This window comes from Labeo rohita, chromosome 9, assembly GCF_022985175.1.
Source record: "Labeo rohita strain BAU-BD-2019 chromosome 9, IGBB_LRoh.1.0, whole genome shotgun sequence".
In the NCBI taxonomy this organism is placed as follows: domain Eukaryota; kingdom Metazoa; phylum Chordata; class Actinopteri; order Cypriniformes; family Cyprinidae; genus Labeo; species Labeo rohita.
Window position 1 is genome coordinate 13,570,900 of NC_066877.1, and position 14,571 is coordinate 13,585,470.

At 36.6% G+C, this 14,571-nt stretch overlaps 1 protein-coding gene across 1 annotated transcript in view; it reads right to left on the minus strand.

Moving 5' to 3' along the window:
* The window catches only part of igsf3 (immunoglobulin superfamily, member 3), a 186,835-nt gene that overhangs the window by 37,584 nt on the left and 134,680 nt on the right, over positions 1–14,571 (minus strand). The window contains exon 6 of the mRNA XM_051118750.1: positions 1,630–2,037. Within this exon, the coding sequence (XP_050974707.1) occupies positions 1,630–2,037 (408 nt within the window). The remainder of the gene's footprint in view (positions 1–1,629; positions 2,038–14,571) is intronic.

Below are 14,571 nucleotides of genomic sequence, written 5' to 3' on the forward strand. Positions count from 1 at the left end.
CTTTCAGAATAAAAATGTCCTGATAATGTAAATACCCTCTTGTCATCCAAGATGTTCAAATCTTTCTTTCTTCAGTCGCAAAGAAATTAAAGTTTTCGAGGAAAACATTACAGGTTTTTCTCCATATAGGATCAATGATGGGCAAGGGTTTGAAGGTTTAAACTGCAGTTTCAATGCAGCTTCAAAGGGCTCTACACGATCCCAGCCGAGGAATAAGGGTCTTATTTAGTGAAAAGATCCATCATTTAAAAAAAAAAAATAAATAAATATTTATACACTTTTTAACCACAAATGCTCAGCTTGCACTAGCTCATTGGAAAGGTCATGTGTGGTTAGTTTTTCGTCTGTGTTCTCCGGTTCAAAAAGGTAGGGTAGGGCGAAAAACTCCTCCTCATTTTCTCCTCCAACTTCAAAATCGTCTGACATCATTGTTCTAGCTTTTTTGTAAAGGGCGTTTGACTTTCTTTCCTTGTTCACTTTGTAAACACTGGGTCGGTACTTCTGCCTATGTTATGCGTGACCTTTCCAACATGACTACGTAATGAAGACAAACATGTGCATCGCAGAAGTAATGCTAGCTGAGCATTTGTGGTTAAAAAGTGTATAAATATTCATTTTTTAAGGAAATGACAGATCGTTTCACTAGGTTAGACCCTTATTCCTTGGCTGGGATCATGCAGAGCCCTTTGAAGCTGAAACTGTTGGTCACCATTAAAGTCCACTGTATAGAGAAAAAAATCCTGGAATGTTTTCCTCAAAAACCTTAATTTCTTTTCAGCTGAAGAAAGAAAGACATGAACATCTTAGATGACATGGGGGTGAGTAAACTATCATGAATTTTTTATTCTGGAAGTGCAAATCTAAAAAGGTTTGTGTAAGGGTTAGGTTTACAGGCAAGAGAGAAACTATCGTTCTAAAACAACAGAAGTGAATGAGAAGTCTCACCATGATAGAAAAACAAATGTGTGTGTGAGGTCAGTGAGGAGATCCTCCTTTTGGGAGTGACATTGTTCAGTCCAGGGACTGAAGTCCAGAGGGACTAGATTTAATGAGCTCCAATTTTTGCTCTAATGACCCTCTCTCTACCTCACCCCCCCCATCATTTCCCTCTTCATATTCTTCTCTTCTAATCACTTTCTCTGGTGTGGAGGATATTAACAACCTCTTCCTCATGCACTCCAGGCCATTAGGAGTGCCTGCCTCAGCTGCACACACACGCCAATCATCTCAATTACCCTTATGAGCATACAGAGACTAATATCTGGTGAAACACACACATGCACATACGACAGAAGAATGGGAGAGAGAAAGATCTAGTGAGGGTGAAAGTTGTGAAACTAGGCCACACTACAACACGGTGCATGATCAGTGAAATCTTTATTTCTGTAGTGACAGTAAAGTTTGAGTTGTCATCTGTATTTCCTAATAGCACTTATGCTAATTTTCAAGGCTGGGGAGCGACTCCAGCTTTCTGCAATGAGCACATTGAGACATTAGAAACTTTTAACGGGTGTCAGTGAAACTTATCTGCAATTTAGTGCCACAGTCATAGTTGTTTCGTGCCCTCTGTCAAGCAGTGAGGTAGCCTACATGTACCTTTCCTGCGACGGAAGCCGTTTTTAAACTCACCAGGCTGCAGTACACTGATGCCCAGTGGGTTGGAGGTGCGGTTGGCCACCGTGCTCCAGGTGCCATCATAATTCTTCCGATAAAGCAGGGCAGCGCACTGGTACGTCCCGGCCTCCTTGCGTCCGGCTCGGGTGATGCTGAGGCGGAAGTTGGTGTTAGTGGGCGTACGATCCACCGTGGTACGCGTGCCCAGGCCCAGCAGCTGGTCGCCCCACTGTAGAGTGCCGTCCCGCGTGAACGTCACCAAATTGCGGAATTCTCCGTCACCCTCTGCTGGTTGGAAGCGCCACGTGACTGCAGCGGGAACGTTGGGATTGTGCCGTGGCTTCACGATGCACTGCAGGTCAAACGAGTCGCCAAACGTCACGCTGGGCGTACGGGAGGAAGCCGACACGAAGAAGAAAGATTCTGAAGCAACAAAAAAAAAAAAAAAAAAAAAAAGGAGAATACAGATAGTAATTAAAAATACTTGTAATGTCACAATGCATTAATATAGAATTTAGATCTTGTGCTGTTATTTATTAGGTTTAGAGTCTTTTGTTTTTAAAATAAGCATACAATTTGAAACTGGTTTTGCACTCATGTCAGACTTTTTTTTTTTTTTTAACTATTTAAAAAAATGACAATGTACAGTTATACTGATAAGTCATTTGTCTGATGTTAGTAGGCAAAAGACAAAAGAAAACAGAAAAAAAATACAAAATACATAAATACATAAATAAAATAAAATAAAATATATAGATGAAAAGCATGAACAGTTCAGTTGAAAACAATTACATAGCACATATACACTGTAAAAAAAAAATAAAAAAATGCTGGGTTAAATACAACCCACTGCTGGGTGAAATATGGACAAACCCAGTGACTAGGTTGTTTTGATCCAGCAGTTGAGTTAAAAATTTACCCAAACTTTTGGGTAGTTTTATTTAACTCAACTATTGTTTCAAAATTAAATGTTCATTTATTGAACATATTAATAAATGTTAATTTCCGACCAAGGGTTAATTTTCACTTTTTTCGTAGTTATTGGGCTAGAGAGTCCAGAGAATTGTACTGCAGTGTTTTTTTCCCAGCTTTTCAATCATTTAACAAACAATTTGATGGACAGCAGTTGTTCTAGAGGCAAAGTTGTCCGGAATGAGTTCTATTGTATGATACAAATATTGTGCAAATCTGCAAAAAAAAAAAAGCAATCCACAATCGTTTATGCCCTTGAAAAATGTGATACCACCCTCCCAGTGACAGATTTCTTTCAAATTTCTTTTAGACCTTTGGGGCCGTGAGTCAAACAGGCCCACTGAGTTTCATTCCGATCAGCCTCCGTTAACCTTGTCTAACAAGTGGTCATGGTCATGTTTTTTGAGAAATGCAAATGTCCTTGTAGACACTTGTGGCGCTTCGGACCAAGACAGTGCACACCAATTTTCATGCTGATATGATAAACAGTTATAGCCATTTTTGTTTTTTATGTCTTACAGACATAATTTATTATTCAAATTATTACCAAGTGGACAAGCTCCATGATTTTTTTCCTATGATCTCAGATTGAGCTCTTACATAAGTGTCCTGAGGTTGACTGAGATATCTCATTCCATTCAGGAGTCATAGACATTTTACTAAAACTGGCCCTGCCCCTTTCAAAAGTTTTGACGCCCCTTTGTGACGGTGAGTCGAAAGTTGAACTTTTTTCTTTTGATAATTACTGATATTTACACTCAAGAGAATCTTTCTGCAGTGGTTTGGCTCTGATCGGGTGAAAAACCTAGGACTAGTTCGCAAAAAAGTAGGTTTTTCAAAAAATGTGAAATACCCAAAATTTTCGCAGGACTCACTATCGAATCTGAGGCATGCATGTTGTCCGATGTGAGCCAAGGACTCCAGTGACATAAGACACTAAAGCCTGCGACTGACGGTTTAGGAGTTCTGAGTGATTTCGTACTTTTGATCGCTGTAGCGTGATCAAATGTAACTGTGACATCAGGCTGATTGGTGTGAGCCGATGGTGTGGCAGGTGGTGTGAGTACTACCATCTATCGAAGTTTCGAAGCTCTACGACTTACAGTTTAGTCTGCATGATCAATTTTATGTGGAGATCGCTGATCCAAGACCATTCTAACAATTACAATAGGGTTTCCGCGCTACACGCTTAAACCCCTAATAATAATAATCAGCAGCAGTGTATACATTTATTTAGCATTATGAGACCATTTTTCACTTAATTGACAAAAAATGTGTAAAATGTATTTTTACACAAAAAAAACTATATACAATTTTTTATTGAATAAATGAATACAAAAATAATTTATTGAATAATGAATGAATGATATAAAATTACTTATACAGCATTTTGAGCATAGTGCCCACTCTTACCTATGCTATATATATTAAAGATAAAAGAGTGTGGACAGCAAAAAATGCTTGTACTTGTATGCCACTGCAACATGATTGCAATATTGTTCAAGTACTTATTCTCTCCTGTGGAACTATTTCCTTGACATTTGCTTGACAGTAAAACAAAGATCTGTTTAGCTGGTAGCGCTGCCCCCTCGGCCCAAGCCTGTCGCACAAGTAAACATGATGAGAGGACTGCGGCTGACTTAATTGTGAATTCACAGCTGATACGGATGAGTATGTGAATCTGCTAATGGGCATATAGACAACAAGCCTATTCCCTGGCGAGTTGCTACTGGCACCCTTCAGTAGCAATTTAGATCTGCATTGCTCATACTACACAAGATCATGAGAAAAATAAACTGATTACATGGGAATGCCCGGTTGTTTTGTCTTTCCATTTGAAAAGGAAGCAAATTTCGGGCACAAGATTTCTGGAACTCTAATAATTTTCCCAGCGGAAGGGTAAAGCGCCATTTGGCTACTTCTGAGTGTTTGCGCTTGATATGGATGACAGCAGCTGGAGGCCATACGGAGCCGGAGACAACGAGATCCATTCCCAGCCTACCTGCCAGTGCCCTAATGATGCCACGCCACTGGGCTGTAACAGAGGGCAGGTTAACGCAACACCCGCCGGGCACAAACTTTGCCCAGATCTCAGCGGTACCACAAGGCCTAGCAAAGTTGAGAAATTGAATTTCATTTGGAGAGCCTCTGTGTCCTTCAATTATGCAAACTATCTATTAAAGGAATAGGGGCAGTAAAGTTAGATGTCTACATTATCAAACTACTCCGTCTGCATGCTAATGAGCCTCAAAGAGTTCCCGGGAGAATTCCTAGAGTTCAGGCGTTCAGTGGGCTGAGAAAGGCTAGCAGGAGTTTATCTGTTTAGGAGGAAAACGTTAGAATGGCAGAGTTAATCTACTCTGCGTTATTTTGATAAAATTTGGACAAGGTGACCTGTAGCATGCCAACTCAATCCTGCGGGCAGCAACGTCGGAAAGCAGCCAAAGCAGATTACACACACATCCTGTGTTTATTGAACACATGCAAACTAATCCTGCAAGCAAAAAAAAGAGAAGGGAAATACACTCTGCTGCATCCTTTTTTAACATTTAATGAGCTCACTTTTGCTCAGATATTGAAAAACACAAATGCCTCAAAAATGGATTATCGGTAGATCTATAGCAGTGTTTCTTACAAAGCTATACAGCTCTACAAAAAAAATCGTATTTTCCCAGAGTCAGAACTGAATGTGATCACAAAAAAGACGGTGTATCACGAAAACACATCTTTTTCGTCTTGTCTTAGCTGCAATAAAAAACCAAAAAAAAAAAAAAAAAAAAAAAAAAACAAAAAAAAAAAACATTAGGCTTGACTATAGACCAATGTTTCAATGTTTGCAAACAGTGATGATGTTTTGTTTTTTTTGTGGGCGGAGCCTAGTATCTGGTGGCAGAAAATGGCTGAAATACAGGATATACATTTGCATTTGCGAGTAAGAAAGTCAGAATTGTGAGCTAAACAACAGGCCTACATCTTTGCTTTTATTCCATGGATTTTACCCATTTCCCTTCACTTGCTACTAGTGTTTTTTTGCCACCACAATACACGCACAGTCGCAAGTGATATAACTGTGACATCTACTCCAAATTGGTCTATAGTGTGATTTAATTCAGTAAAAAACTCAAAACTCAAGAGTTAACATTTCAATCATTCTGAAAAATCCTTGTCCTTGAATCAAACAAAAAAAAACACTCATCTAACAGTAAGTCTTCACTTTCAGTTACTCGGGATGGGTGACAACACTTATTTTCTTTCTGATCTGATACCAAATGTCCAAACAATGACACTTTTACTTTTATTAAATGGAATGATTTTGTGATTTCTAGCCATGGGTAATAATTATGGGTATTTTGCCATTCAAACATTACAAAAACTTATTAGCCTAAAATAAATGTCACATTTAGCTTGGTTGTTATTTAATGGACTATAATAACTCAGGTTGAAGCTTCTTTTCTCTGTCATCACCTCAGGAAAGTAAAACTTTCTTTGATGAGTGAAAGAAGGAAATAGTTCTTATTCAAAACAAACATTTGCAACCATACTAATTTCACTTTAAAGTTTACAGTAACACAGTCAATCAATAAAATAAATTAATTAGAGATGTTTTTGATTATTAAAATTTAATGAAACCATTCAAATTTGATAAAAAAAAAAGAATTTGGTAAAAAATAAAACTGAATTGGAGAAATAAATTAAACTTATTTCATAGGGACTTAAAAATGTAATTTTTGTTAAAGGGGTCATCGGGTGCCCATTTTTTCACAAGTTGATATGATTTGTTAGGGTCTTAATGAAAAGTCTATAACATACTTTGGTTAAAATTTCTCAGTGTGGCTTCTCAAAATCAGCCATTTTCACAGCGAGCCGTTTTGTTGCAATTCTCTTTAAATGCTGATGAGCTTTGCTCACCCCGCCCCTTTCTGCCGTGGGATGATGAGCAGACTTTAAACTTTATTCACGAAACTTTCTAACTAGCACATTATTAGAAAAGATGATTTGCAAAGATGATTCATGTGAACTTAGACGCATTTATGTAGATCGCCGGGCACATTTCCTTCAAAAACTAAAGTAACGTTGATCTTCTGCATCCCCAGATGTTGGGAATAAATGACGACTGCTATGTTCATCGGAGACATTCTTATCTTCCCCTGAACCGGAGTCGACACAATGGCGGACTGAAACAGGGCAGGTAAGATGGCCATGTCAATCAACTATCGTGGGAGTGGCCTTGGTCGGTGTGACGTCACAGAGTCAAGAAGCTGAGAATGGCTTGATTTGAAAAAGGGGATATTACTTATAAAGATTAAAAAAAATACCACTGGGTTGATTTTTATCATTATAGGGTAGCTGTGTACACACACTGCCAACACACATTTATGTACAAACATGTAAAAGTGAGTTTTGCATCCAATGACCCCTTTAAACTTAATAATAATAAATTGCTGTTAAATTGTGGAAGTTTCACAATTTCAATTACTTGGACATACTACTTATATTTTTTAATTTAACCATTAAAACCAAAAACTAAAACAAAAAAATAAAAAATGGAATCCAGAAAAATTAAAACAGAAAAAAACTGAATTTGTGAAAAAATAAAACAGAATTTGGGAAAAATGAAAAGAGATTTCACAGAGCCTTATTAAACCTCTATGACATCTTTTACTTTCTTCTGAAAAATCTAAAGGATATTTTGAGAAATGTCTGAGGTTTTTTTTTCCCATACATTGGAAGTCAATTGTAACCAAAGCTGTTTTGTGTCAGAATATCTTCTTTAATGTTCCACAGAATAAAGTAAGTCAAATGGAACAACATGAATGTACGTCAGAGATGACAGATATCCCTTAAAAAATGCAGTACTAAAATAGTACAAACGTAATGGAAAGTTAAAAGGATGATCAGGTGTGGAAAGTAAGACAGATAAAGGGAAAAAACTGCCAAGAGGAGATGCTGGAAAATACAGGACGGGCCTGAGCATGTGTGACTCATAGATCTCCAAAGAATGATAGTACGTTTACAAAGAGTGATAAGAGAGAAATAACGAGTGGAAGGCAGAGAGAGACGATTCGCATATCTTTCATGTTTTGATGGATTCCAGTGCTTTGCTCTCTTGTAAACACATGAGCAGAAAAGGCTTTCTATCTATCCTGTGTTTGACTGCAGACAGCAGGGAGCCATGATCAATGCCATCTTCTCCAGAGCGCAGTACTGCAGGATACACGCTGAGAGGGACTCTTTACGGACACGCTATCACCAGGGCTTTCACGTATACCATCTATCTCACATTCTCACAATTTACCCATTGTTGCCTTGTGTGACCCACTGCATGGTTTTCGATACGTAATCAATGATCAGAGGAACTATCACGACACCTGAGGAAGTGGGTGGGAGCGCAGCGTGAGCTGACGTCTGCGAGGAGCGAGTCCAGGCAGAGCCAGACAGCCACAGCTGTAGTGTGTTTGATTATTCCAGACACACAGACATGCTCAGAAAAACATGTGGTGTACACCCACCCTCCCGCACAGTGGGAATAGAGATTTCAAATCTCACAGACTGACACAAGGGGAGAGCTTCAGTCGGCCTCTGGATGCTTTTTTATGTCATGAATCGGCCCTATACAACTGGCTGTTACTTCGGGCGCTGCAGCTTATTCCCTTTGGTGTTTTTTTTGAGCATATATCTAATCTATATTTGAATGTTCCTCTAGATATAAACATTACTATTTATGATAAATTTCATGGTTCAAAATAAAAAAAAAACATCCTAAAAGCAATGAGATGAAAATCTATGCAGCCCCATAAAGCCATTCAGGGCCCATTCCACAAGTCATCACAATGGATGTGTAATATATATAGGGGCGTTTCCTTGTAAAAAATAGAACATTAAAAATTGTATAAATCACTCATTTTTCTAAAGAAACATTGTCCAACAGCGACACCAGCAGGTAAAGTTCATGACCCCTGAGCCCTTTGAGTTCTAATAGACCCCTTAAAGTATGCGGTGGTTTCGGTGGAGGGTAACTGAGAATGAATGGGGGAAAGTCATGTAAGAGGAGGCAATGCCTCTATCGCAATATGATTGGATATGACTGGTTATGTTCGACTGTGATTGGTTCAAACGATAAATCCTGCCTCGTGTTTGTGCGCGTTCCGCATTTGCAAATCAGTCTGAATGAACAATATAATGCGGTTAAAGGAAAGACTAATTGAAGTAAGTAAACAACTCACACGCTTAGATGTAACCACTTTGTTACATCAAAATAAGACTTGAAATAGCCTGAAAACAAGATCTGTGGAAAGATTTTAGTGAGTAATCAGCTTGGTGAAATTTAAAGTAAATCTGAGCGTCTGTGGCCAATATTTACTGAGCTTTGCTGACTGATGACCCAAAAAAATTAAAAAATAGTTAAAAGTTAACTATTAAAAAGAATAGCTGAACATAACTTAATTACTTTTAAAAGTTTTACTTGTAAAACGCTTAAAAACACTAACTTGAGATTCAAACTTGGCTTTAATAAATATAATATTGATTACATTGATTTTTTCTTTCTTTCTTTTTATGATAGTGTAAGTAATGTTCATTTAACCAAGAAAGTGTGACTGGGACATAATTTTACATTTGATAAAAAAAAAAAAAAAAAAAAAAAAAAAAACTGCGCCTTATTTCAGAACACCATGTTTAGAACAGTTTTGGAAAAAATTGTGGATATGTTTTTATTTCTTGTTTAAATGATCATACTAAAAAAATAGATCACACTATATTCTGAGTATGCAAAATTTCACTGCAACGGTTGTAATTTGTTGTCACAATTTGCGGCGTCATTTTTAAAAACATAATTGAAAATAATTTGCATCCAAAATGTAAAAATATTTAATCTACTTCACTTTACCTCAACACTGCAATCCTACAGATTTAGAAGAGATGGTCACTTCCAGAACAAAAATTTACAGATAATTTACAGATAATTTAATCACCCCCTTGTCATCTGAGATGTTAATGTCCTTTTTTTCTTCAGTCGCACAGAAATTATGTTTCTGTAGGAAAACATTTCAGGATTTTTCTCCATATAGTGGACTTCTATGGTGCCTGCTAGTTTGAACTTCCAAAATGCAGCTTCAATGCAGCTTTCAAAGGGCTCTAAACAATCCCAGCCGAAGAAGAAGGGTCTTATCCAGCGAAACGATCGGTTATTTTCTTAAAAATATATATATTTTTCTTAAAAGTATAATTTACATACTTTTTAACCTCAAATGCTCGTCTTGTCTAGCTCTGTGATGTGCAGTCTGTGTAATCCGGGTCAATACAGTTAGGGTATGTAGAAAAACTCCCATCTCATTTTCTTCTCTAACTTCAAAATTGCCCTGCATCGCTGTTTTACCTTTTTTTGTAAAGGGTGTTTGACCTTCCTTTGCACATTCATTTTGTAAATACTGGGTCAGTATTTCTGCAGCGATGTAGGACAATTTTGAAGTTGGGGGAGAAAATGAGATGGGAGTTCGAAATACCCTAACTGTATTGTCCTGGATTACACAGAGTGAGCCCTTTGAATCAGCTTTGAAACTGCATTTTGGAAGTTCAAACTTTGAAGTCCACTATATGGAGAAAAGAAAGGAAGAAAGAAAGACACAAGATCTTAGATGACAAGGGGGTGAGTAAATTACCTGTAAATTTTTGATCTGGAAGTGAACTTGACCTTTAATCTTCTCATTCTTTTAATTCAGCTTAGAGATCACACCACTACAAATCAGTGTTCTATTGGTCACATACCTTCATGTGATACAAACGTGTATCAAAAAAGAATTTTGAATTGTAGTGGACATGAAAATATTCAGATGCTTTTACATACTGAAATGTTTATGAAGGCAATAAGGGTAGTCCAAAATATTAAATACAGCTATATAGATACTCAAAAATGAGTTATCTCCCTCCCATCTAGCTCCCTCCATTTTCAAAAGTTTGCGAACTAAAGAAAAGTTATAGACAAATTTCTCACCTAATCATCTCCAATAGCATGCTCACCAGCAGACGAACCATTAAACCAAAAAATGTATATTTATCTGCCATCCAATTAACATGCTGAGAGCTCTAACTGGTTTCTTTGCAATCAAAAAAAAGTAAATTGTGGCAGAATGTGTGTCTGGCCTCACCTCTGGGTGTCATGTGTAACCCAGCCAAGCGATTCCACCGCTACAGGGTGGCCTGCAGCCAGTCAGCACCCACACCACTGCCAGACACTAATGAGCATGTTAAGACTCTCTCAGCAGAATAACACCACAAACTGGGCCCTGCTTCACACCCGGTCCTGATCCTTCATCCATACAGTCACCGAGAGTCAATGCTGAAAAACACAACACTAGCTATTTTTACTCAGCACCACCAACACACCTGTCACAGGGCAAGAGCAACGGACACAAACAGCGTCGATGCCCACAAGAAAGCGTAAGGGTGACTATCACACGATCACGTGCGCATCCTACTCGAACAAAGTGACTCCTGCAACACACCCGGAGAAGTCTGTACTTACAGTAAAAGCCAAAACAGAAGATATCAAGAGTGTCATGCTGTCACTCTTTGAGCTTCAAATCAAAAGCACAGCTGATGAAACGCTTCAATGAAGCTGATCCTGACAGCAGTAGAAGCAAATGATCAATGTTATTGCAGAGAAAAAGCATGGATATAAATAATTAAGAGGGATAAATAAAAAAAAGCCCTGTCTTTGTCATCTAATCAAAGCTTCTATATAAGATGCATAAAGTTCTGATTTTGGATGAGATTCCCAACCTTAAATCGGATGCAAAACTCACTTTTACATGTTGTTTGAACATAAATGTTTGTTGGCAGTGTGTGTACACAACCACCCTATAATGATAAAAATCCACCCAGTGGTATTATTTTAATCTTTATAAGTAATATCCCTTTTTTCAAATCAAGCCATTCTCAGATTCTTGGCTGTGTGACGTCACACAGACCAAGGCCGCTCCAACTAGACTGACACGGCCGTCTTACTTTAGACCCGCCCTGAGTGAGCTGTCAGGAGTAGACAGGAATGTCTCAGATTGAGCGATTGAGGTTTTTTGCTCTTGGATGTAATGTTGAACATAGCAGTTATCATTTACTCCCGACATCTGAGCCGCTGAAGACGCAGAGGATTAACATTACTTTCATTTGTGAAGGGAATGTGCCGGACAATCTACATAAATGCATCAATGTTCACGCAAATCATTTGTGATCCAGCTTCACCTTCAAAAGTGAGTATTAGGTGTTTTAAGTGTAATAATGTGCTAGTTTTTAAGTGTAATAATGTGCTAGTTAGGTATTTTTGCAGCTAAATGCAGTTAAATGTGACTAAATTTTACTGTCTGCTCGTTATCCCAGGGTAAGGGGTGGGGTGAGCAGAGCTTATCAGCATTTAAAGCAACTTGCAACAAAATGGCTCACTGTGAACACACTGTAAAAAAACAAAAAACAATTTCAGTCAACGTAAATAAGCTTAATCAACTTCAAATGTTAAGTTGTACTAAGTGACACTTGGTCACTTACTACAACTTAACATTTTATCAAATTTCCAAGACTTAAGAGTTTATTAATTTTCTTTAATACACTTTTGCAAGGTTAATTAATATAAACAATTTCAAATAAAAAGTAGTCAAACATACTTATAAAATTATTTTTCATAAAGTATTTGACAGTCAGAATGGTGTAATTTCTGTGCCTTGTGGCACTAAATGACATTGCAAAATAATAATTATAATAATAATAATAATAAATTATTCACAATGGTGTTTAGACTCTTTAGTCTAGAAAAAGTCTTTAGTCTTTTCAAGAGTTTGGGGTCAGTAAGACTTGTAATGCTTTTTAAAGGAGTCTCTTATGCTCATCAAGGCTGCATTTATTTGACTAAAAATACAGAAAAAACAAAAAAACAAAAAACCAACAGTAATATTGCGAAATGTTATTACAATATAAAATAATGGTTTCTATTTTAACATAATGTAAAATTTAAAATGTATTCCTGTAATGCAAAGCTGTTTTTTCTTTTCTCTTTTTTTTTTTTTTTTTTTTTTTTTTTTTAAATCAGCCATTACTCCACTCTTAAGTGTCACATGATCCTTCAGAAATCATTCTAATATGCTGATTTATTATCAATGTTTGAAACAGCTGTGCTGCCAAATATTTTTTTGGAATCTGTGATACTTTTTTCAGGGTTCTTTGATGAATAAAAAGTTAAAAAGTACAGCATTTATTCAAAATATAAATCTTTTCTAACAGTCTTTGCCATCACTTTATCAACAATTTATCACACATCCTTGCTGAATAAAAATATTAATTTCTTTCAAAAAAAGAAAGAATAAAAATGTACTGACCCCAAACTGTTGAACTTTAGATTTTTATTGTACATAAAAGCTGTTCTTTTTTACTTTTTATTCATCAAAGAATCCTGAAAAAAGTATCATAGATTCCAAAAAAAATATTTGCCAGCACAACTGTTTTCAACATTGATAATACATCAGTATATTAAAATGATTTCTGAAAAATCATGTGACACGGAATACTGGAGTAATGATGCTGAAAATTCAGCTTTGATCACAGGAATAAATGAGATTTTAAGGTATATTAAAATAGAAACACTGTAATAATATTTCACAATATTACATACATTTTCTGTATAATTGACCAAATAAACACAGCCTTGATGAGCATAAAAAGCTTCTTTAAAAACATTAAAAATCTTACTGATCCTGAATTTTTGAATGGCAGTGTAAATCACTATGCAATGCTGTGCAAACAAGAGCATATGTTTGAGAACAACTCCTCTGAAAGAAAATCTACGAATGACTGACTTAGAGTTGTCTCTACAAACTAAGTTGGAGTAGTAGAAAGTATCAAAAAAAGTTACACCATCAAAACAGGAGACATATTGTGTGTTATCAAGAACTTATCTGGTATCTTGTCTAAAAACCACTCATTGTCACGCAACACATGCTGTGTCACCCAGTGTGTTTATTTACAGCATCTGCCAGTTGCTATCCACTTGTGTTTTTCCTTTCTGCTGTGTGCAAGTGTGTATGTGTGTGTTCTCATTACATTTACAGTTAAAGAGCAGACTGGGAAGTCACGGGTATTGATCATGATGGAAAGCTGACAGCGGCAGTGTTCCACTGCTCTACATGTACAGGATGCTATGTAAGCATGAGCATGAGTGGGCTTTATCGACTTCATATGGAGGGGAACCAGCTTTACAGTGCACACGCCAATTCAACACTCTACTCCACTTGAGTGAGTAGGTACATATTTCTGCCACTGTGTGAGCTCAAGTCTGAGTTTGTATGGGTGCGTGTGTGTATGAAGCAGAAAATTTATGATGTCATAAATATGATCTGATGCTGACAGTAAACTACACTGCATGAGTACAAATACACTATATATGCAAATACAGTGTCAGAAATGAACTTTTTATGAAGGGAAATATTTGTCCCCTGGCGCTGAACTTCAACCACATTTTTTACTTTTATGGGGAATATTTCATAAATACAAACATGCACATATATATACTGTTCAAAGCTTGGGGTCGGTAAGATATTTTTTAATATGTTTGAAAAATTCTCTTGCTCACCAAGGCTGCAATTACAGTTAAATACATTACTGTGAAATATCAGCATAAATGAAAACAACTGCTTTATATTTTACAAGATTCCAATATGTAATTTATTCCTGTGATGGCAAAGCTGATTTTTTTGATCAGTTATTATTCCATTTATTAATTACATTTTTATTACCAATGTTCAGGATTCTTTAATCAATAGAAATTTCAAAGAACAGCATTTACTTGAAATAAAAATCTTCTGCAACATTGTAAATGTCTTTAAATGTCATTTGATCAATTTAATGAAATTATGCTAAAAAAGATCTTACTGACCCCAAACTTTAAATCTATATAAACATATAAAATAAATAAATAAATAAATAAAATTACTTATTTAAAAAAAA